General features: G+C 36.9%; 3 protein-coding genes across 4 annotated transcripts; 1 reads left to right on the top strand and 2 right to left on the bottom strand.

The window, feature by feature from the left end:
- Positions 1-660: 660 nt before the first annotated feature.
- Positions 661-5,091, bottom strand: LOC145223820 (uncharacterized). Of its 2 annotated transcripts, none has more exons than XM_080090209.1 (2): positions 1,426-5,091; positions 661-1,152 (listed from the first exon to the last, which is right to left on the bottom strand). In XM_080090209.1, the coding sequence occupies exons 1-2, from the start codon at positions 2,630-2,632 to the stop codon at positions 965-967; spliced, it is 1,395 nt and encodes a 464-aa protein (XP_079946335.1). In that variant the 5' UTR covers positions 2,633-5,091; the 3' UTR covers positions 661-964. The 2 variants fall into 2 exon arrangements, with proteins under 2 accessions (XP_079946335.1, XP_079946336.1); XM_080090210.1 differs by having other exon boundaries at positions 661-1,125; positions 1,426-5,089.
- Positions 5,092-5,786: 695 nt separating this feature from the next.
- Positions 5,787-9,355, top strand: LOC145223823 (splicing factor 3A subunit 2-like). Its single transcript, XM_080090215.1, has 6 exons — positions 5,787-6,063; positions 6,177-6,248; positions 6,324-6,480; positions 7,401-7,591; positions 8,392-8,460; positions 8,644-9,355. Exons 1-6 carry the CDS (start codon positions 5,938-5,940, stop codon positions 9,052-9,054), a joined length of 1,026 nt encoding a protein of 341 aa, XP_079946341.1. The 5' UTR covers positions 5,787-5,937; the 3' UTR covers positions 9,055-9,355.
- A 491-nt stretch (positions 9,356-9,846) lies between these two features.
- LOC145223818 (rho guanine nucleotide exchange factor 9-like) lies at positions 9,847-23,926 on the bottom strand. Its single transcript, XM_080090207.1, has 11 exons — positions 23,756-23,926; positions 23,186-23,327; positions 22,336-22,455; positions 14,975-15,155; positions 14,280-14,474; positions 13,845-13,949; positions 13,090-13,257; positions 12,047-12,154; positions 11,575-11,777; positions 11,063-11,164; positions 9,847-10,691 (listed from the first exon to the last, which is right to left on the bottom strand). The coding sequence occupies exons 1-11, from the start codon at positions 23,868-23,870 to the stop codon at positions 10,436-10,438; spliced, it is 1,695 nt and encodes a 564-aa protein (XP_079946333.1). The 5' UTR covers positions 23,871-23,926; the 3' UTR covers positions 9,847-10,435.
- Between the last annotated feature and the right edge of the window lie 971 nt (positions 23,927-24,897).

Genomic DNA, 24,897 nt, shown 5'->3' on the forward strand with positions numbered 1-24,897 from the left:
GATGTCTGTTTTAATTTCGTTAATGCCGTTTTTCATTTACAAAATGGTGCACGTGATGGACGTGTGGATTTTTTACATCGTAGAGTGTTTCAGACTTCAGGGTACGCAATTCTAATTTATGCGTTTATGTACAAATTACTTAATATTGTCATCCTTCCATATACAAGCATGTATGTCACAATTTGAACCCCCTTGCAAAATTTTCTGCCGGCGCCCATGCAATCTACTTGCAGAAAAGTATGAAATTTTGCAAATGCTGACCAGTGCGTTGAACAAGTGGCCTGAGTGGAAACAGATTGCTGGTGCGAGACACATAATGAACCCCTTTATCACATCTAAGCGTCCCCATCCTCACAATATTATACACTCATATCGTTTTCAAACTATGGATAATACAAACGTTTTAAGAGGCCACTAATCCATTTTAATGTGTATTATTTTGTGATGAAGTAAGCTGCCATACACTCTCGTGTTTCTATACTTGTACAGATTTTATCTGCAGCATGTAATAAGCTAATAAACGTATTTGATTTAATGTTGCGGCGCATGGAATATAAAGATTGGGACCACTGCACTAATACTGGTCATCTGACTGTGCCTAACTATTTGTATTTTAACTCTACTCTTAATTGTATCCAAAAATATGACTGTTAACTACAATTTTAACGAAAGAAATTGTATTCACAGAATTTGCCAACATAAAAACAGCCTCGTAAAGCAATGATAAGAAACAACACAGCCCATTTATTTGTGTTTCAGTCAGTTATACCAAGATTTAAATCCACTACACTTTAAATCTTTTCCTCAACAGTAAGTGTGACATAGAAAATAAAAACAGGTTTGCAGAAACTGTTTCATATGTTCCTAATTCCGACTAGCCAGTCTCACAAAAGCCAGTTGAAATGCAACAAATTTCTGACTGTCTTCGTTAGCAGTTATCTGTACAAGGTGGGCTCTATTCCTTTCAATATCGACGGCTCCTGTGCTCGGCAGGTGAATGACTGCGTTGACTTGTACGCTTTGCAGACGAGCGACCAGTTTCGACCACAGTTGGCGATGCAGCCCTATATCTGCTTGAAGAGTATCGTCCGGCGTCTCCGTCTGCATGGCCAGCCTCCAGCCGACCTTTGTAAAAACCGTTATAACTTGAACCTGAAAGACCCAGGAAAATTTGAACGTTACAAAACTTTAGTTGGACTTTGGTAAAGAAGCAAACAATTATTCACGGAAATAACTAATATTTTTGCACAACTTGTTTTAGTTCGTTTGACAATTCAGATAATTATTATGAAGTATAACATGTTTAGGACTAAGCTATGATTGATTTGTAACGTTTATGAGACAAAATGTCAATCAAAGTCTAAATGTTCTTCGTCATTTCAGGCCATTTCAGTAAAAAAAATGCTGAATTCTGTCAACAAATACCTGAGCGGTCAGGAGCAGCATAAGCACGACTGGAAGCAGAATCAGCGTAAGCATCTCTTGATTTGCTGGAACCAACATCATGCGATCTTCGCTGCGCATAATCAGCCTTTCTTCCTGGTGAAGACCTGCTGTAACCATCAGATCGCGAACCATATGCGCGATCTCTTCCAGGCGGTGTTGTAGCCCTTGCAGTTGCAGCAGCAGCAGCAGCATAACGACCGCTGTAATCTTCCGGGGAAGGATCCCTCATTCTGCGTCTAGCTGGAGGGGAGTAAGTTGCGTCTGCAAATTCCCTTCGATCATGATATCCCGAGCCTTCCGGCCGTCTACTACCCATAGCAGGAGGGGAATAATCCCTCGTAACCTGCTCACTTCTGTGCACTGCTGGTGGCGAGTACTCACGCCGACTTCCAACAGGCATTCTTCTGGACCTTGGTGGGCTTTCCTCCTGATAGTTGTACCTTGTAACTGGACTTCGTGACCTTCCACGTGATGCTTCGTATCTACCATTGTATGCATCACGAACAGTTTCTGTTGCATAACCTCTTGAACCAAAGTCTTCTCTTCTGCTTTCAGTGTAACGATAACTGTCACTATTATCTGCCCTCCTGTAATCGTAACTGCTTGATCTTGTGTCAGGGTTGGCTCGATCTCCATAACCTCCACTCGATGCACCATAACCCCGACGAGAATCTCTAGCATCGTCTCTTGGGTCATCAAAACTGGCAACACCACCACCACGAGAGTCGTAAGTACTTCTTCTTACATCACTGTAAGAGTCACGACCACCACCGCCGCCACCACTTCTGTAACTGTCAAATGAGCTTCGGCGTCCATCGCTCCTGCCTCTACCATCATCATACCGATCGGTCCTCCCAGAAAACCTGTCACCTCCTCTACCACCGCCACGAAATCCTCCCCGGCGGGGCCGATCAGCCATAGATGATTGTTTTTCAGCTTTTCTTACAGTCACACAGCGTCCCATAATTTCAACTCCATGCATTCTGCGGATTGCATCATCGGCAGATGATTGTTCTTTAAATGAGAGAAAAGCAAACCCTCTTGATTTGTTGGTCTCTCTGTCTCGCATTACCATGACTTGGACAATGTCCCCGAACATACTGAATGACTTTTCAAGCACAATTTCATCACAGTTGTGGTCCAGACCCCCAATGAAAATCCTTCCACCGATATCATCACGGCTCATGTTTCTGATTTTGTTTTGATGTAAAACAAATAATACTATCCTGTGAGACAAAATTCTGAGTTGGACACCAAAAACACAAGTGGCATAAAACCGAATTCACACCAAAAAATATCTGACCTCCAGTAACTTAATGCTGCCAATAGCATGCGATTGCATGGTAGTTTGACTACACATTCTCTATGAAACTGTTTCTATATTTCACTGTATATGTATCCACATTTCAAATATCAAATGCATTGCAGTAATGGACATGAAACAAAACAATAGCTTTCATTTTGACAAAGTCCCAGTAGTATAGCAGCCAAACTGTTACAAGTGAAAGGTTCAGTGCAGCACTTTTGAGACAACAAGGTGTTCTCCAGTGTGCTACGAGTGTAGGACACCCACCAACAATCGAACCTCAACATGTTCAACAAACCAAATGGCTACCATTCTTTAGAGTTTTAAGCTGCCAAAATACCAGCATTGTGGTGTTTAGTCAGTCATTTTCTTTTGTGCCATAGCTATTTTTTCGTAATGCACAGAATGCACAACTGCACAACATATGGTTTGTTGTCAAATAAACAGACAAGCATAAATAAATTATGAATTTCAAAGCAACCTTGCTAAACATATTTTTTTCTCCATGTAAGTATTGTAATGCTCTTGCAACTGTCAATTCATCAAATTCTTGTTACACCAATGAATGAAAGGAATAGATTGGGACTATATTTATATTACTTAGTAATCACCAAATTAAACAAGGATACAACAGGACACTTGACTCAATAACCCATATTTTTTCAGTGTCCTTATCGTTTTACACTAATGACAAATTTGATGAAGTGACAAATGCCTATAAGTTTGACTTGTTGCAGTAGATGCACATAACCAACAAACTGATCACAAGTCGTGGAAACAAATGTTTTGTATTCTTTTAAATCTTGCTTAGCTCAAAGTGTCAACAAATACCATATAAACAGCAAACACAATCTTGACAGTCTTATATTCCTACACAGTTTCATTTAAATTAAAACTGATTTCACAGAACAAAAACTGATTCTTACGAATTTAGATTCTCTGATTTCAAAATGTAGTCAGTTCTTTTCTATCAGGCCTAGTTTTTCTGTTACTGTGCATCTGCTTTTGTGAAAAGTTGATTGTAATAAAATTGTCCCTGGTTATGTTTACAGAGACAATATAGTACTAATGTAACTTGTGATATGAATTTACATTTATTTTAAGATCAAGCCGTCACAAACCACTTCAGCCAATATAGGTCAAGGTACATGCAGAAAATATATTTTACATTTTGAAATATCCGATACAAATTGACTTTCATGATTTCCAACCAAAGTTAACCAACAGTAGTCAGCTTTTAACAAAACATCTCTACATTCTGGACATCTTAGTTTGCTTTCACTGACATCTGGATGAAACAGTTTTCTTTCACTTAGTTTTTTTTACAAATCCAGTTTGCACAAATTTCACATGAACCACTTTGCTCATTTTTCATCAAAAACTTTAGTTCTTTCAAAAAGTTTCGCCCCAGCATTGAATCCATTAACTATACACTAATATAATGGGGGGATTTTTTATTTTTGACAAGTCTGTTAAAGTGCAACTTTTGTTTTAGTGAGATTGATTCACTCTGATATTAGGAAAATAAAACTGGCAAGTAGCCACAGTTAATATACAATAGCTTTTGTGTTATTACAGTGCAAATTTATAAAATTTATGAAACACCAACTTAATCAAGATTTTAAAACACCCAACACAGACAGTCCAATGATTACTGCACTTTCAGCATCCATAAACATCTGAACAGTACATCAAGTTTAACAAGCATTTATTGTTCAGGCACAGAAAACTGGCAAATCCATTTCTTTTTGTCTGTCCACCTAATTGACAGCTGACAATAAGTTAATAAAGATTTTGGGCAGAGAAACATTTTAGAAGATAACAAGATGCTTGCCATACAAATTATCAATGGCTAGACTCTCGATAGTTGAAAATTGGAATGTACTAAATTTTACAACTTGAAAACACACTTGACGCTTTGTCATATATTTCTTTAGTTACACATAGCAGCTTGTTTTTACAAATTTAGTATAGGGGACCATGTTTTGTGTAATATGTTCTCTCATAGCGAGTCTTTCTGAAGTTTCTGAACTTGTAATGTTTCTCATTTCTCAAAAATCCAAGAACAGGTTGAAATATAGTGTTAAACAATTCACCATACTACAACAAATGCTAATAAACTTAGTGTGGTAAGTGGTTTGTGTACCACATAAAATCATTTCTTTTTTACGAACTATTTCAGATTCTCAAACATTTTAATGTATTTGCTATGCAACTCACACAAATCAAACTCAGGGTTCCACAGATTGTTGACAATCAAAGTTCACTGACATCAGGTTCAGATTCTGACAATAAAACTGAAATTAAAACCGAAAAACATCCAAAAACTGCGAACCTTTACCAATTTCATTTCACAGATCACACGAAGAAAAGAGGAACTGGAAAAGCGCTCACCGACTTTAAACAGTGTGAAAATATGGTCACGTGGTAACTTAGTTTTTGAAAATATTTAAGTTTTTTTGTAGATTTATTTATGAAAAAAATATTCATTTTGTAATACCAGTTTAACCGATGGTTGGTAAACGGATTTGATTTAATACAGTTTTGGATACCGGTATCATTAAAAAAAAGCGAAGTTTCTGGACTTTTATTTTATTTCATACGATAAAGTATACCGATAAATGCGTATAAATAGGCAGTGAGAAAAAACAACGCGTATATCTAGATTTAACACGCGCCCGTTGCTCAGTACCATTTGTACAAAGTTTAGTTCAGTTAAAAAAAAGTCCATCTGCCAACTTGAATACGTTATTGCATTGAAGTTACATGCTGGTTTCAGTCGTACTTTTACGACATCGAGGGGAGTACAATTCTTTTCAGTTTTGTAAATGCAACACTTGTTATCCATTTATGTGACTTTTGTGACCTGTGTGTCGAAGAGAAGTTAATTATGCTTTTTAGTGAATTATTTGCTTTTGTACTGTGAGGAGTTTAAGATTTGTAGCTACCTTATTGCCTTGCGTTTTAATTTGTAATACTTTTTTAATTTTATTCCCTTGTTTTTTTGTTTTTTTTATCTTTTCTTCATTTTGTGAAGTCTGTATGCATGCTGTATAATTTATTATAGTACAGTTTCCAAACAGCTAAATTACCTTGAACTTGTCGTACATCTTTATTTATTGTTTTACTTAAAGTTTTGAAGATTATAGAATTTATATTCTTTTGGGAGTCGAGTTCTGACAATCATGGATTTCCAGAATCGAGCTGGAGGCAAGACTGGTTCTGGGGGAGTTGCTTCATTTTCGGAAGCAAATCGTGACAGACGAGAGAGACTTCGTCAACTTGCACTTGAGACGATCGATTTGAACAAGGTGTGAAACTGTGAATGACATCTTTGTTTATTAATTTAAGAGGTGTTCTGTAATTTTGAAAAGGACACGAGAATGAATAAACTGATAAAGAATTAGCATGTTTTGTTTTTCAGGATCCTTATTTTATGAAAAATCATCTTGGTTCATACGAATGTAAACTGTGTTTGACACTTCACAACAATGAGGTATGTATTACTTCATACATTTCTACCCATTTTCTTTCTTTTTTAACCACAACATTTATTTTTATGGTGTCATAGGGTAGTTATCTTGCACACACACAAGGTAAAAAGCATCAGTCAAATTTGGCAAAGCGAGCAGCACGAGACGCCAAGGAAGCTCCAATACAGCCAGCACCAGCAAAACCTCAGGTCGAAGTCAAGAAGTTTGTTAAAATTGGGCGTCCTGGTTATAAAGGTATGAACATAATGTAAACTTGTCACTCTAAGCCACTTGCTGTAGGGCAGGTGTGGCCAACACGTCGATCGCGATCGACTGGTCGATCGTCTGCTTTTGACTGGTCGATCGCACTAAATTCTCCATTACTAATCAAAAGCTTATCAATTGAAAAACAAATTAAATAATATAAAACAGCACTTCTGACATTTTGACACAACCCACAAATGTGCAATGAGACAATAATAATGTAAATGTCACTCTCTTTGTTGGGTAACAATTGTGATTTTCGTTTGTCGTCACAACTTTAATGTTTGCGTTAACGAAGCAGTTGCAATTGATTGAGGAGATTTAAAAGTTTGAAAAATATGTACATATGCGACGTTTTATTGTTGCAAGAACTAGGTGATGCTTTATAATAAAACTCATGAATATAAATATGTGGTAATTGTCAATCAAATCTCATGCAGAAATTTGCGTTATTGCTTTGTGTAAGTGGTAGCCTAAATTACTACTGATCAGTCGATCGTGTGCAATTAAGAAAATTTTCGTCGATCTTAACGACTAACAAGTTGGCCACCCCTGCTGTAGGGGATACAGTGTTGTCGTAATTAAATTTGCCAAGCAATATTACGAAATCCAAATTCAACTTTTTTAGCTTTATATTGATATCGACAACTATTAAAACATGTCAATAAAAGTTAAATCATGTCTTTAAAAACAAAAATACATTTTTGCAAACATCATTCTGGTACTAAGACTGCTAACTGTCGCGACTGGTATAACTGGTATCATTAGTTAAATTTGTACCAATCAGATTTTTATTAACCGACCAAATGTCAATTGATTTTGTGATATATATATAAGCCAGAACAGTTTTACAAACCTATTTCATGTAGATTTAGCATCATACTCTAGCAAAATGTATTTTATACTTTCAGTTACAAAGCAAAGAGTTCCAGACTCCGGACAACAAAGTCTTCTTTTCCAAGTGGATTATCCAGAAATAGTAGAAACCATTCAACCACGACACCGCTTCATGTCAGCTTATGAGCAGCACGTTGAGCCACCAGATCGAAAATGGCAGTATCTACTTTTTGCTGCTGAGCCATATGAAACAATTTCTTTCAAGGTATTTTAAAACATTTTGAGATTAACACAAGAAAATTCTGTTGTAAACTATTATGTGCCTTGTAACACTGTTAATCTGTGCTGGGTTTTTGATTAGGCCTTAGACGAAGCTTAAGCAAAAATAATTTCAGGCAGCTCACAATCTTGGTGTAGTTGTTTTTGAAGAAAATTAGACATGTGACTTTAAAATAGATAAAACACATAGCTAATTAAAAGAGGTGATCTGAAAAATTTGCAACCCTGATTTTGAACAAAAAGTCAAAACCAAAATAATACTATATATTGCTCAAACATATATATAATTGTAATTTTCTGGGTCACTGAAGTAACAGTTAAAACAATGGTTTGTAACCTCCAGTAGTTTGTGATCACCTAAAGTACTGCCTAAAACTCATAGCACCCTGCTCACCTAATAAAAATGTGCTGCATTAAAAAGGAAAAAGGGGTTGCCACTTGGGCCCAACCACTCACTTAATACTATGGAATGCCTAAGATAGTCGTCATAACTACTTAAAGGTGTATAAGTTCACACATGTTTTTGTTATTGTTTATTGTTGGGTTTAATGACAGCACTAAGAAGTTTCCTACTTTGTTCATCGGTGCATTGCAAAATGTTTGAAAGCATTCGTCCATTTTTCACCCTTTTACCCCACATTTATATATATTTATACATATATATGTGTTGGGTTTGGGTTGAGAAACGTAGACCTAAAAGGTTCAGATCATGGTTTGGATAAAAGCCTGCCATAATTTTTAAAGCACAAAATTGATTGGTTGAAAATTACAAGTTTGTTTTTTCAGGTGCCAAGTAGGGAGATTGACAAAGGTGAGGGAAAATTTTGGACATACTGGAACAGGGACACAAAGCAAGTAAGTTCAAAAAATTTAGCCTGTCACCAAGCATTCACCATATGACAAGGTGTAGGCTAAAAAAATATAGCCTGTGGTGGAACTTGAACTCATGACAGGAGTCTTTGGGTAAAACATTAAACAATATCTAAAAGTAAGGAAGGGTTTTGTGTTAAACATGTATTTCTTGATCTCCCACTGCAGTTTTTCTTGCAATTTCACTACAAGATGGAACTTCGTCCTCCACCGATGACAATCATGCCTGAGGAGCAGCAGAATCCCCAACCTCCACAAGAAGAAGAGGACACAGTACCTCTTCCACCTGGAACTCTTCCTCCTATGAACAACATGGACGACTTCGACAATGTTGCTCCTCCTGGGATGTTCAACGACATGCCCCCATTCCAACCACCACCAGGAGGTCCTCCATCTTTCAACAACTACCGAGGTCCCCCACCCCCTATGGCCCCACCACCAATGGGACCCCCACCTGGAGGCCCCCCGATGATGGGAGGAGGGGGTCAAGATGAGTTTATGGATCATGGCCCTCCACGTGGTGCCCCACCCCCTCCACCCATGGGTCCTCCCCCGGATATGGACGATCCCGAAAACTGAAAAAGGAATTGCCATCTGGTTAGGCTTAAAATGCAGCCAAATCCACCAAAGGATTTTTAAGAAAAACCTGCTACCTACTGCCCAATGTGTTGCATACAGGCAATGTGTAAGTTGTAGCATCGAAAAAAATAAACTCAGCCAAATAAAACACTGTTTTATGCATAGGGATGTTAAAAGTAGAAAACAGAACTGGGTATTCTAGAATAATCGTTTCAAATCTGGAATATCTAGTTCAATTTTTATATTATTGACTGTATTATACTTGATCTTGACAACAATAAAATCAAACCAGTTTAGAACATTCAAAATCGTATTTTGCATTTACAATACAAAAAAGAAACTTTCAAAACACTGAGAGAGGATTGGCATATTTTACCTTGGAAAGTACACTTTCATAACTGTATTAAAATTGACATAATATACAAGTGTTTTGAAAAAAGACTACCCACGGTCTACCGGTTAAAGCATGGGCATGCGCATGACAAATGATCGTCACGTGCTAATCGTTAGGCTTTTCGAGTCTAATCAAAATGCTAACCGCCGTCGTTAACGGTGTTAGCGCCCTCAACGAACGAAAGACCATAGTCCATGGCGCCTGAACGACTCAACTTGCTTTAAGGAACGATTGCAAGCGTAAACATCATGCATGCGTTTTCAATCGGCCGAGAGCCAAATTCATGTCGGTTTCAACTACCCGATGAAAACGGCACATTAGTATTCGAATCATAAGGATTCGATAGTCTGCTTTGAACATCCCTATATGCTATTAAGAAAATATTCCAGCAATTGTTAGAGAAACTCTGGTTTATTTCAATAAAAAAATCAGCAAAAGTCTCAAACAACAGTAAAAAAATCACAAAAAAATGGAACATTTATAAGCTAAAATGAGTAAAAGAAGCAAAAAAGGAAATGTGTTTACGGTACAAAACAGTTTTGTACATGATAAAAATTAAATAAACAGGGTCACATAGTATTTAGATTGCTGAATACCGTTCTATTTGTCCAGCTAGACTTATGACAGATGTTGTGAAAGTATAAGAAACATACCATGGAACAAGTCAGTACCCGACGTTAAGACAGAAAATAGTCTCATGAACGGCAATGATCACAGTGGTAGAAATAGCATAAAAATGTGATGTTGATATTATAGGCGACGATTTTTCCCCGTTTGAAACCTTTTCTTGTCGCTCTGTGCACAAATGCATTGCACGACATGGCAGTCGTTTTTCTCACAGCCAAATTACTTGCACTCGAGATTTATTTTAATTTTTTGTCCGAAAAGGTTTTAAATCTTTTTGATATCTCTAATCTGAAGACAATAATATTGTCTGGTAAAGGACGTTGTAGAAACAATATTAGCAAAACAGTGAACATATTTTATTCAGCCGTCCTGGCTATGACTGTGTGAGGAGACAGACTGACTTGCGCGTTGTTTTCTTCGAGATCTGAACGATTTAAATAAAGATTTGCTTCGACTTTTCCTCAAGGGATGATCCTTTTCAAACTCGTTGCCTGGCAACGCCAGAATCGCGTCATTTTTTTGTGCCTGAGGTTCGATTCGCTCTTTCGGATGTAGAAAGGATGAGAGGGACGAAAATATTACGGTTTCCAATGGTCGATGGGCTTGTTTACGTGACCTTAAAAGAGAAAAAAATTGATAAGGTTATAGTATGTGTGTTTTTTGTGCGGCTTGATTCTGCATAACGTGCCTTAAATGGATCTGGCATACTATGATTTATATATGAGTGTGCCATGATCGCTGGTCTGCATTGATGCTTCAGGGCTGATCCCAGTTATGAATTTATGTGTTGTGGGTAGCCTACATTTGTTATTTATTCTAAAAATTGAAACTTATACCGACATACCCTATTTAATATGTAGAAAGTGTTTTGCTATATTTTCACTAAATGTGGCAACTGTACACACTACTGCTGGGTCTTGAAAACAGGGCAGTCTTCAAGACATTTACTGAAAAAGTCAAGACGCAATGCATATAATACTTTTATACCTGTCAATACAAGAAAACTTCCAGTTAAGGATCGTCAGCCATTCTTTCTTTTCCTTCTCACTTATTGTGTACATGTAATATGTGCGGTCCGGCATTTTGATTCTGGAAACGGAAAAACTTTACTATGATCGAAAGATACCAACACGAAGGCCAAACACTAGTTTACTGCCGTCGTAAAAAGCAACGTTAAAAAGTCATGCACGTAATTATTTGCTGATATTGCAGAAATAACACATTATGCAAATCAAGAAAGGTACTGTGCAAAGATAATAAATACAGTATGTAAGTTATTGTTCCGAGGCATAATATTAAGTTTATAGAGCTCTTCTGGCAAATGTATTTATGCACCGACGTTTCGACGTCTTATTTACAGGTCGCCCTCATCAGGGTAAATAACACTGAATGAACAGCACAGTGCACGATAAAAAAAAATTTCTTTGTTTCCCTGACAGAAGAGCTCTATAAACTTGATAATAAAAACATACTACTTCATAAAAAATCATTTTGCTTACCCGAACGAAAACGGTCTTCCCACTTGAGCACTTGGGTCTTCTTCTAAAGCTTTGTATGACGTCAGATCGAGCGTTCCTAGTGGCCGAAGATCGGTTGGTTCGTGATAATATTTCATTTCATATCCACTCAATGTGAACCAGCGAATGTTCCAGGTTTTTACAGATCCTCCTTGTTTCGTCATAAAACCCTGCTTCGAGAGAACCTGTAGAAAAAGGCGACACCTTGTTAAATGCTGCAGCGACCCGGATAAAATAAGTTCTTTAAACTACCTAATTTTGTATTTTATTTTGTAATTTTTGTATATTATGACATGCACAAAAAAACTTCTATGCGTCACAGATAAATTATGACGTACTTACTATACGTCACACTTAAGTTAATTATTTGCAAAATTAAAATTTAGCTGTTATTTTGTAGAAAATTGATCTGTGCGCCATGAAACATTTCACTGAGATATTTTAAAAAACTTACCCCCGATTTTTCCCAGTTATCGAACAAATTATCGACATCTCGAATTGCTTGCATAGTAATTGCTCGTCGTTCGGTTTCATTTACAGAAGCTGTTACTTCTTCCATCATCTGTGACGTGATAAAGAGCACATTATTAAGCGCAAAATAAAAAAACCTTCATGTGAACACGAGTTAGGAAGGTTTAAATGCGAAAAAACAACATATAAAAACGCCATTATTTGTTTAACTGTATGTCGACACTAGGTTGCAGCAAAGTGCCATTTTGTGTTTAGAAACAAAAGAACAATAAAATTTTAACTAAGATGAACATAGATGTGCCTTGCCATGTGGGGATGCTTGGGTAAAACCTTAATTTTACATTCCAATGTTTATCTAAGTCTTTCAATCAAATCGGATAATCGGCTTTGTGACGTAAAAGAGCTATTTTCAGGATCAATAAACAACAGCCATCAAAGGTCAAACGCAGACTAGCATTAAATGTCGTCACAACGTCATTACGCAATAAAGGAAAAGCGCTACGTCGTAAAACACAGAGCTGACTCAGGCGGAAACCCACGCTAGTGTAAAGTTCATCGATTAACGCTCTTGAACAACACGACGGGAACTTGGATTTGTCAGACGTTGACATTAACTAATGGCGTTTCTCTTTTACTCAGTGTTCTGCACCAGTTCTTCTTTACCGGGTAAATGTTTAACACATCAGGGTGAATAAAATGATTGGAATGATGAACAGACTAAAAGGGTGAAACAAGGTTTAAGAATACTGTCGTTTACTTACGTGAAAGGGGTGAATGACATTTTGGGAATTTTCGCGTAAAAACGGTAAATGAAATTTTATGAAATTTCAGTGAAACAAGAACATTACATTGTGGAAATTTTCGCGTGAAATATGAGAATGATATTTCACGAATTCGGCGTGAAACTAATGAATGACCTTTGTGAAATGTTCATGAAACAGGTAAATAAAATTTTGGTGGCGATTCGTGAGTAAGAGTAAACAATTATAAAAAAAGCTTTACACGACATTAAGTTAATATATTTACCTTCATGGCATTTGAGACCGGGGTATGATCGCTGTGACTTTCTGGCGTAAATTTCTTCAGTTCCCGTAAAAGTAGAGGGTATTTGCACAAACGCTGAACAGGTGAAATGATGAAACCTTCAAGGTGGAGAAATTTACGAGTTTTGCTCGCTACACTGTCTTTCCAATCCTAAAAAATAAATTAAATATATTTGTTTGTTGCATTTTTATGGTTGTTATTTGTTGCTTTTTTCCCGCTGCAAACCTGTATGTAATAGCATATACGTCTACTACAAATGCGTAAAACATGAAAACCACCAAAATTGACTTCTGTTTTAATAGTTGTATTTGTACCAGTACAAACATGATACCAACTCCATCGCTTATATTCAACAGTTCTCAAGTTTAATCCGAAATATAACGGCCCAAATAGACGTCAAAAGCGACATGCTTTATTGTTCAGACGTTTCGGCAAATGCTCATGCCATCATCAGTGATATAAAGCATGTCGCCTTTACGTTTATTTACGGGGCTGTTAAATTCTTCATTATTCTTATGAACAGATCCGTGTCTAGTGTTTCAATGGTTCTCAAATCCACAAAAACTTCTATATTAATCCAACCGTTCTATAACACATTATGTTTTTTTGTTGGAAGTTTGGAAACATTCTGTGCAGCTTCAGCGATTCGTGTAAAGTAAACTCACGGTGAAGCCAATAGTTTAATGTGAAAATTTTGACTTTAGAATAATGAAAATAACTTCTAAAACTGTACATACCTGTATCAGTGCAAGGACTGTCGGGTCGGCTTGAAGCTCGTAACTGATCCGTTGCGCGGTTTTGAAGTTGGCGCAAAACTCTCCATAAACTTTAAACTCGTCCCTCTGCAAAATACAAGTTGTTTGTCAAAATTATCAGTTCACTTATACATCGCTCTTATGTCCTTCATTTCTGCTTCAATGTCGATTAACCGTGTTCGTTATGTTTGTGTCCAAACTAGTTTCCAAACAGATCCAAAGGTTGCAACAGTTTAATTTGTACTTTAATATCTTAACAAATGATGTACTTATTACGTAATATTAAGTTTATGAGCCTATATGGAATCACTTTTAATCAAAAAATGGTGCAATACACGTTATATTCACTTATACTTATCAACAAACTGTTTACTAGTTTGTCCACATAAAAAAACGCACACGCTTACTCAAACTTACGTGTTTGAGGAAAATGTTGCCTATGCAGTTAGTATAGTAAGGGTATGGTTCCATGACGTCACGCAGAGCGGCTGAGAATCGAACGTGCAACCTGTGGATCTCTCTGATGTTGGACAACATTTCGGGGATAGTTCGGGAGGTGACACATGCAATCTTCTCATCTTTGGCAAGTCGTTGCAGACTTGGAATAATAACCTGTTGAAGGCCACGGAACTATTATTAGAGTGAATGCTTTGTCTTATATGTGTGGGCACAGCTTGCGCACATACGGTTGCTTGCAGTGGCCCTCAGTGTACTCAGGGAGCTTGTGTGTATGCCCAGGTACATTAAAATATATGGTGCACATAAACTGGTGTGTGACCACAGCATGTACATCTAATGTTGCTCACAGTGGTCCATATAGCACTCAGGGCTCATGTGTGAATGTACAGACACATCAAATTCTATGCTGCATCTCACAGAGGCCCTTTCAATACTCAGGGAACTTGTGTGTATTCCAGGACACATGAAAATCCCCGCTGGACATAAACTAGTAAGTGACCACACAGCATGCACATCTAATATTGCTCGCAGTGTTTTTAAAGAGCTTGTATGTCCATAAATGACAAACTAAAGAGAACTCTTTTAACAATAAGGCAACAGTTTCAGTATTGGATCACAACAACAGGGCTTCTGCTACACCAACAAACACTTACGTCAACGATAAACTGGAGTAACTTGGCGTAATCTTCTTCAGTTTCGAGTATCTCCTTGAGCACATACATCCTCAACTTTTGCTCCCCAGTGAGAGCATAACCTCTTCCTCCCTCCTTCTCGCTTCCTCCGGGATCAGCTTCGTTGATCTGCATCGCTCCCTTCACTGTCTTCCTCATGGTTCTGCGAAAAAAACAAGTTATATGGTGATAAAGATTGAGAACCACTGGACTCTTGAAACCAATGAGGGATGAGGCAATTGTTTGCTTATTAATTGTTTGGTACAAAGTTGATTAGGCCCGAAAGTTTGATTGACAGGTCTATACATTGAAGCCTCAGGAGAGATCAAGACAACAAACACAATTGGTCTTAAACAAGGCGTTTTAGGGCTGTTTGACATGAGATCAAGTCCAGCAACTGGCTTGTGAAAAAAAAGTTATGAAAACGGTCATCCACATAACAATAGGGCTAAATTTATTAACGACAGTTCAAAACAATTTATATTTAAAATTGCGTCGGTGTTACCAGCAGGAAACGTTCATCAATATGCTTAAAAGACGTTATATATACGTTTAATTTGCCACTGTGTACATAAATATCATAAACGGGAAAACAACACCGTTATAATTAACAGGTTATATTTTGGTGATCAACATCCTGACATTTGCCTGTTTAGCATTAAAATGCAAATTAGCCTTGGTCAGGTTTCATGAAGTGAAACGTTATCTAATCTCGAACTTTTTTTGTGGCATTTTTGTACCTTTTGATCTGCGTTGCTTCGGGCATTTTAGCCTGACGTTTGGAAATCAGATCAATGCGACTTATTTTATGGTTATAAACTTCTTAAAGTTGTCGATTTATCAAAGCTAAAAAGGAAAAGGAAATTTGTTACAGCACGACCGGCGGCTGTTTATAGCAACATTGATAGCTTACAATCAATAAACCATTTCTTAAAAACTCAGTAAGTATGAAGTATAACGGAAGTGTAACAGTTTAAAGAACATCATACATATTGTTTATGATTTTGTATGTACATTTTACCAACGACATCCTTAAACCAACAACTAACACTTCGACTGTACAAGCGCTTGTCGCCCCCAAAAAAGCAGTTTAGAAGACATCAAGCATAAGGGAGGCTGAGTTTGTCACAAAAAACTTAAATCAAACACTATCAGCTTTAACACGACTTTCTATTTAACTCAAGAAACTGAATTCACCAGATTACTATTTGGTACAACATTTTGCATGGCAGCATTATGCTCGTACAAAGACAGACACTAACATTCTTATCTCAACGTTCAGCCTTTGTAAAGAAAAAACACACACAAACCCGTCTTAACCTGCAATACTGCTGTTAAACTGAAACCACGTCTGCAGATGGTCACAAATTGTAATCAAACAGTCTCTACATCCGACTAGAAACGTCGTCATGTTACGCTGAAAAATCACGACTGCGTGCAAAGGATCTGACTCTATGGAAATGCACACTTAACGATGACAAACCATTATAACAGTAGTTCTCAAACTGTGCGTCGCGACGCCCTGGTGCGTCGTTTCAATTTTCCAAGGGCGTCGCAGAAAAGTTCCGTTTCGTGACTTTATGTTGTTGTATCAATAAACACAACTTTAATAATAAGTTTCCTCATTAACTTTTATTTGCTAGTGCGTCGCAAGTCAACGGAATTTTTCCAGAGGCGTCGCAACAAAAAAAGTTTGAGAACCACTGCATTATAACATTAGAGTTGGTTGTTTTGCATGCCGAGAATTTTTGACTATACATTTAAGTACAGTTTAATACATGGGTTCCCAACCTGTGGTACGCGAAGGTTTTTCAGGTGGTACGCGAGTAGCTTCCGTTTTTTTCACAAAAACTGGGTGCGCCCAGAAATGACTTTCGATGCGCTGTTAGCAAATTTACACCGCGCATCGACCAATAGGTGGACAGTAAACAAACACCAAAATCTCGTTAAATTCAGTTGTGTTGCTTTAGTGTTATTTTAGTAGGCCAATATTATTCTTCATAAATATATTTCGATCAAATTAGTTGTTCTGTACAAAGTGGTACGAGTGGCAGTAAAGAGCGCCTAAGTGGTACGAGATTGTAAAAAGGTTGGGAACCCCTGGTTTAATAGAATTTAAACTACTGCTTCGTTGTGTTCAGCTTATTGTGATTTATTACCGACATTAAAAATGTTAAAGACCCCTTTTAGAATTTGACATGCTATGCGAGATAACAAAGTATAGCTAAAAACAACTAAGATTGGACTACAATCAGAAAACGTAACAAACGGTTCAATTTTTGGACTTTTGTTAGTACAACATATGTTTTCACACTAGGAACGGTCTAAAATTCATTACGTTGTCGTCGTTTTCACTTTATTTTAAAAGCGGCCACCAAGCAAACACAAATATATTGCTTTTTGTTTAATTTCAGCGAATTGTGTGTGGAAGTAATTTGCTCAAATTTTGTGCTTGACTGACATATTGTGTTGACACGAGACGGCGGTATTTATGCAATGTAACAGACGATGTTTAAATTTACCCTTCGCACAATAGAGATTAACACGCAAGTGAAATATGTCTAACACATTTTAGCTATGTCTTGTAAATCGTATTGTTAATCACTTTTTCTTTCTACATAACATCTATGCTGTACTATGCCTAACTAAGAGTATTTTGGCAAATCTGAATGGCTTTAATACGCTTTGTTTTTTCTGCCTTACTAATCCAACAACTTTTCGTTTGTAATACTTAGCTTTCATATATGTGTTAAAACATAACGATTTACCACCTTAAACTATTACCTTGCCTATCGACTGCCAGTTCTGAGTTATTTGATAGACTTGCATACACTTATGTAAAGATTTTTTCATCCATATAATATCCGAACTTGAATTGCTCGAATACAAAATGAAAGGGCGTGCTACGTTCGATAAACTAACCAACTAACTAACTAAGTCTTAGATGTGTAAACTATCAATATAAAAGCAACTCTAAAACATGTGACAATTTATAAAAATAACAATGCGTAAACTTGTGGTCTAGATGTCGTTAAAAATACATAATAACCGCTAATATAGTCTTTACGTAGCAGTAGTGTCACAATCAACGCTACGCATAGCTGTCATAACAACAAAAACAACAACAACGTTTTGCTGTACGCTCCATCTACTGAAGACTTGTACATGCATTGTGACGTCACTATCCGTTATTTCGGGGTGCGTAAGAATTCCGAGATTAAAAATACCCAGCGCAAGATTTTTAGGGGAAGGGATATTGCCCTAATTGTCGGAAATAAAACAGGCGTTCCACAAAGTGATGCGTCATTGTGCATTACGACAGGAAACGTATTAGTGTTAATTACGCAATACGCCTAACATGTAACGTTTTGTGAAGTAATAGTTTTGAAATCGTGTCGAAATTTTGTATTTTACTTTCTTGTAGATTTGCTAGATGACAAAATCAAAAAACGGCTTTGCAAGCTTTTTGTTATTAGTGCTTGGCACGTGTGCTGTGCAAGCCTTTGATATAGCCATACATAGGGTTGCCATACTGTCCTTATTTCTAAGATTTGTCCTTATTTTCACTTGAGTCCTTATTTTGTCACATTTTCAACATTTCCAAGTCAAATCTCCGCTACGAGCAAACAGTAAACCTATAGACCTGAGCTGTCGTGGGACGCGCGAAGTATTTTCTACGAACAAGAAATTGCTGGAACAGATTGTTTCTGGCATAAAATATGGCAGATGATATGTCCTGGCTTGTATCAATGCAAAGATTTTTTTAAAAACGTTTTTTTCATAATGAATGAAATTTTGATTTTTCGGTTGTCCTTATTTTGCAGTCCATGCCGATGTCAACCCTGTCTATACAGTATTAAACACCATACAAATCTGCTACCTCAAAACACTTAAAACTGACACGACCTGTCAAAACACAATCTGTTCGTTGCACATTAATACCCTGTGCTAATAGATAGAAGGAGGAACTTTCATGTAAGGCTAAACTAGCTGACTGCTTGCATCAAGCTAAACGTGCAAACAAGTAACACCAATAATGCTGATCGTTGTCACAACATTGAACACATACAATACTAACGCCCTAAACATAAAACACGTCTGAGTTCATTCATCCTTAAACAGTGTACATACGCTCGCCTCACACAATACAACTGGATGGGCTGTAACTACACGGCGAAGGGAACGTTTTTTCCTAACCTTTACCACGTAAGTAGATAAAAATGCGCCAAAACCCAAACTTTGTGCGTCAGAATCAACAAAGCCTAGGGCGCATAACGTGGCTGGTGGCTACGAACGCCCAATTGCCGACTGTATAATTTCCCATCTTGTTCTGCAACTTTTTAGCGCTCGTTATTTAGAGGTGCAGTAGAGGTCACATATTTCCTGGATATTAGGTTCGCAAGGTCGTACATGGCGGGGTCAATGTGTCGACTGTTAGCTTGTCATAAGCAACGAGAAATTGATTTCGCTACATCGGTTGCTATGGTGCTTTATTGAAAAGGCGTATGAAACACTGATCATGGATTTATGGCACAGTTTTGCTTTAGTCATAAAACGTATTGTCATGTTAAATTTTTGCTGCTGAAACGAGGTTTACGTATTGCAATGATATGAGTTTTGTAATACTACTTAATGGGTACGTGTCAGCATTTTTAAAAGTAATTTGTTGGTCAACAGGCTGGGAACTGTTCAGTTAAACACCAACTGAATTAGGTGGCATCTGAAAGAAAAAGCGACCAAAGGGGCTAAACAGATCAATATTACGCATTAAAGATCTCATTACCAAATCTCTGCTTCCATGCAACAGAAATTTATACCCTTTGATCTTAACGACATAAGTGGCATCTTCAAAACGCTGTTGAGGTAAGGAGGGCGCCCTGACCTTTCACACACTTCCAATACAGCTGTAAATAAACCTCTAGTCTGATATTTTCTAACCCATAAAATGTAATGTACTGCATATATGCCCACCAGGTCCAACAAAATAAATTTACAAACAGTTGACGCAACAAATTTTCGCAATTTTAACATTTAAAACCAAATATATTAAGACTTTACTTTAAAAACATCGAAAATCTTGAATTTTACTAATCTAATTTTTCCTAAACAGCAAACCCAATATTCTGACTGATGAAACAACAGCTATAATCATGCAACTACCTTAATTAAAATTAGTCATCGCAAACGTATAAAGCATATTGCTTTCCTACGCACAGGATAAAGCCAGCTAATGCATAACAACACACGAATTATATCCGCTTCTACCACACTAACAGATAAACATGTTTTTTTTTTCCTTTCTCTTTTGCCAGACTTTACACGAGAAAGCCATTTCACCGGTTAGGCACATTTAATAATAGAGACTGCATAAATGAATTGCTGAAAAATTAACTCGCAAAATGGAAATAATTTTGGATCAATGCTTGACTTGGAAAATGTTGATTGTTAGGTGTCAAGAATGTAAGACGTTTAACACGGGGTATTCTGCTTGATGTTCAACAATGTTCTACTCGAAAGGTAATTATGTCAACAAACAATCAACGACAATGTTATGAAAGTGCCTAAACTAGTTTCAGTTTAGCCTTTGACTGAGACAAAAGCAATCTCCTTTGTTTCTTGTAAAACGTGAAAAAAACCTCCCGATTTCATAAAGAACGCTGTACAGTAAACCAGCTTGCTACTACGTTTAGGATGATTGTAATAACAGCAAACTACGTACAATACACATTTTGTTGTACAATAATTCCTCGCAAACAGTTCCTTCACCACTAAATAATGCAGCTGTCAACAACATGTCTGTCGCTTTAATAACAATTCGTATCACATTTCGTTTCAGTTTCGCGAAAGGAAATATCCATCACACGCATAATCTTATAACAGACATTAACAACCCTGGGTTCGACGTGTTTCCCCGAAATTAAAGCAATATTGCGTGCAAATACATGGAGGTTTGGCGACGGTCTCAAACCCCCAACATGCAGTTATGAGAAGTAGCAATCAATGCAATTCCTGAGGGACCACGCGTTACGAAATCCTATAACCTGCTCGTTAAAAGCTAGTCAGTTTGCAATATACACTTCGCACATTTACACAAAGTGCAGGTATTGTACAATTTTTATAGGTAAAGACATGCTGTGAAAAGTAACTTATTTTTCTTATTATAACCAAAAATTTTTTATATTATAAACCGACATTGTTGCATATAATACCAAATTTAGCTAATATGCGTAAAGTTCTGCTTTTTCTCCCGATTAGCAATGGTTTTTAATTTACTAAGCTTGCGCCTTGCTAACACTTTTTTTTCTTGACTGTCTTTGCGGAACACACAAAGGTTGTTCAAAGAAATTAATTTGCAACGAATTTGTGAGATAAAAATAAAGATCTAGGGTTGTTATGCCCACCCGTGCTTTGTCACAAAGTCCAAACACATGAGATGACTCCAAAACTATAAAAATTCCGTCTTTTGTAACTAGTTACACTATCTTGCAGTAAAAAAAATGTTGCAGTAAGCCCTACAAATCACTAGACGTGTTGAAAATAATGAAATTAATTCTTGATGAAATATATCTTGTTACAATAAAGTCTCATTTTGAGTATTTAGTCGAGAGTACTTCAAAACGTTTCACTTAAAATAACTTCAACAAAGTATTTTAATCGCTTCTTTACACAACACCGCGTCAACTGCACCTCTTTGCTTAAGTGTGAAATATTGTTTCAAAACATGCATGACCTCGTTACTGTAACTGCTGGATACTACTTGCTTATTGTAAACACAAGAAGGTCGCAAAATCACAAAGACCAGCTCGAAAACTCCGTTAACAACAAACTAACATCCGCTTAACGCTAAGTGTAATCAACTTCTCTATTGAACAAGGCACAAGTGGTTGTAGCGCACTAGTGTAAGATTGTTTGACGCAAGAACGGACTGACTTGACCTTAACAATACAGCATTCCACCAAGGCCTAATTGCTCGTCTATGGAAATCAGTTAAACGGTAATTGTCCGGTTGCTGGGTCCATTGCTAACGACATAGAGTATCGATTCATTAGCCACATTGTTAATGCGTGGGAAAAGTGTATTATTGTTGTTGTTTCCATGGACGGCCTTACGTTTACTCAGTTTTTAATCTAGACGTGTTTCCTGGGTTTCTTACACGAAAAATACAGCCAATCAAAAGGCAATTTGCATTGTCACAGAAACCGTTTTATTTTCTAAAATTTCAAACATATTGTCGCATTCCTAGTACAGTATGTATAATTTTTTTCACACCAAAAGCGCAGTTTCTGGCAGTTTAATAAAACGTTTGAATCCGGCTTAATTTTTAAAATATTTTGTCATGGTACCTTCCGCGTTTCATAATTCCATGCATGACTGATTTCTTGCGTTGAATTCGATTCGCTTTGGCGCTGTCGGTTTCGCTTGGGTGATTACTGCCGCGGCTTGTTCCTGTGGTTGTTCTCGTTCTGAAAGAAACAAATCCTGAGTGCAATTTGGCATATATAAAAGAAAACCAGCATATTTGAACACGAAACGCTGTAATGTGTGGTTCCCAACCCGTTACATTCCTCCCTTCGCCCATTTTCGAACTATTCATTCCTTCCCATAAGAAGAAAAACAAATATAACATAAAAAATTATAGCAATTTGAAATAGACCTTATAATTAGGGATATCCATTCAGAATCCTTTACCAAATGTGAACCGGGTCCAAATTATAATGGACATAATAATGTACACACAGAAATATTCTGTTTCCAATGTAATTTTTTTGCAGTTTTTATGAAATTCCTCCCCTGAACTCATAAAATTCCTCCCTGGGGAGGAATTCCTCCCCGGTTGGGAACCACTGCTGTAATGGAAGGTTTTAATAAAACGAACATCACAAACCATGAGATTATGCACTTATGCTGTTTTTCTATTAAAATATTGAATCAAAACCTGTTTAAGTAAGCAAAGTATTTCATAATTAAGTTCCACAACCCCATATTATCCAATCTCATTTGTTTGTTTGTTCTTATGTATTTTGGAAAACTATGTTACAATCTATGATACAGCTTGCCTAATATCAGGTCTAAACATTGTATCAGTAACAAAAATTTATGTGCGGTGCAGACAAATCTTTTGAAAAAATTTGCACGTTACAAAACTTTGACTCGAAAGGTTTTGTGGAAATTGAAAAGGCTCATTGCTCCCACCTTGTGGTCGAATTGGTGTTTGTTCTGCCTTCGCGCTGCCGGAAGAACCACTTTGCCGATCGCATTGTTGTACTGTGGTTGCTATGTGTGCTAGACATCGATGACGAACGGCTGTGTGACGGATTAACAACCTCAACGCGATCTGGGGACAAAACAAGAAGAATTTGTGAACGAAAACAGTGTTTATTCATCACCAGTACCGTATTGATGCAAGTTAATGCTGGTACGATGCTTTAAACTAGATTTAAAATGGGATCAATCATATGCGTCTTTGCTAAGGTATGTATTTTCCGTGGGTTTATGATATTACACTGCATCAACTTTATCCTTATTTCTTTCAAACAAAGATTTGTTTTAACCATATTTTTATTTTAACAAAACAAAACATGATATATTGTTACTATTTGTAAGTTTATTGAACTGACATATTGTCAGTTACGACAATGCGGGCCTGATCACACAATAAAACTCATGAACATGCCATCATGAAGAGTTCCCAAATATTGTATTTATATCCCCAATAAGTTTTCGCGACTATAAAAAACGCTTAGGTTTCAGTCATATTATTACCCGGAACTTGCAGAGTCACCACACTCTTATATTCATTTGCTTGTGGTACGGTTTCTACTTTGACGTCATCAGCGGATAGATCCGTCACTGTTATATCCCCGTAACCGTTTTCCATCTTGCAGTATTTGCAGCCAATTCAGGTTTTTAAATTTCAATTTACCTACACCTGTCAGAAACTCTGTCATAAAAATGTGGTCCTTAAATAACTGTAAATCCTAAGCAGCTATTGCAGTATAACAACATAAGTCTTCATTTTTTTTTGAAAAAACTAAAAAACAAACAATTTTAACCTGTTTAACCAAATAAAAAAACCAAGGTTGGTTTAATTTTCGGTTATCCGTATTTTAACTGTAGTTACTAAACAAAAAGTTATAAGCAACAACGTCTGTTTCAGAGGCGCCCAATGGAGTCAAATCGTGACTGGAAGTGTCGTCATCGCATTGTTGGTTTCAATATGGGAAGGACCCTTGTTACGTCACAATCATATCTGATGTGTGAACACAAATCTACAGTTTCGGAGCTAATAAAGCCAGTGTAGCTCTTTTATTAGTTTCATGCTCTATCTTTCTTTTTTGTTAAACGGTTAAAGTCGCAAAAGACACTGAAGACGGATACAGATTTTTCGTATTAAGTTGAAGTCCTCGTAAACAAAGTTAAGCAAAATATGCAGAACAGAATGGTTCTTAACACCTATCACTATTATACACCAAAACAGTGCATTTATTCCTAGAATACTAGCTACAATACTGCCAAGACCCAGTTAGTGAACGGACGCACTGGTGCTGCAGTATACGTTGTTTCTAACAATCTAACAATCAATACCGTAATTTTAAAATGATTAAACCTATCTACTCTACAAGACCCAATAACGAGGTGTGTCATAAACTGATTGATGTTTCATATGCGACAATGAATGCGTTCCATACGAATAATAATCCATTGTCATCCATTGTGCTACGAACTGATTCATTGTCTATACGCGTCAAGTCTTATATGTCAAGTCTTCTACACCTTTAACTTTCTGTGTAGTAAACAATAGATGCAACTTACTGAAGTAAATGTTAGTTCTTTACCGCTGAGTGAACAGTAGCAATTACTGGTCATAAATGGTAAACAAACATACTTTAAAAACTCAACCAAAA

This window comes from Phallusia mammillata, chromosome 4, assembly GCF_965637545.1.
Source record: "Phallusia mammillata chromosome 4, kaPhaMamm4.hap1.1, whole genome shotgun sequence".
NCBI lineage: Eukaryota > Metazoa > Chordata > Ascidiacea > Phlebobranchia > Ascidiidae > Phallusia > Phallusia mammillata.

Coding starts and splice junctions, on each gene's coding strand:
- LOC145223820 (XM_080090209.1), bottom strand. CDS start 2,632: ATGAGCCGTGATGATATCGGTGGAAGGATTTTCATTGGGGGTCTGGAC. Junction 1,153..1,425: donor TGCTGCTCCTGACCGCTCAG/GTATTTGTTGAC, acceptor TGGGTCTTTCAG/GTTCAAGTTATAACGGTTTT.
- LOC145223823 (XM_080090215.1), top strand. CDS start 5,938: ATGGATTTCCAGAATCGAGCTGGAGGCAAGACTGGTTCTGGGGGAGTT. Junction 7,592..8,391: donor ATGAAACAATTTCTTTCAAG/GTATTTTAAAAC, acceptor TTGTTTTTTCAG/GTGCCAAGTAGGGAGATTGA. Junction 8,461..8,643: donor GGAACAGGGACACAAAGCAA/GTAAGTTCAAAA, acceptor CTCCCACTGCAG/TTTTTCTTGCAATTTCACTA.
- LOC145223818 (XM_080090207.1), bottom strand. CDS start 23,870: ATGGAAAACGGTTACGGGGATATAACAGTGACGGATCTATCCGCTGAT. Junction 23,328..23,755: donor GGTGACTCTGCAAGTTCCGG/GTAATAATATGA, acceptor TTTTGTCCCCAG/ATCGCGTTGAGGTTGTTAAT. Junction 11,778..12,046: donor ATAACTGGGAAAAATCGGGG/GTAAGTTTTTTA, acceptor CTTTTTCTACAG/GTTCTCTCGAAGCAGGGTTT.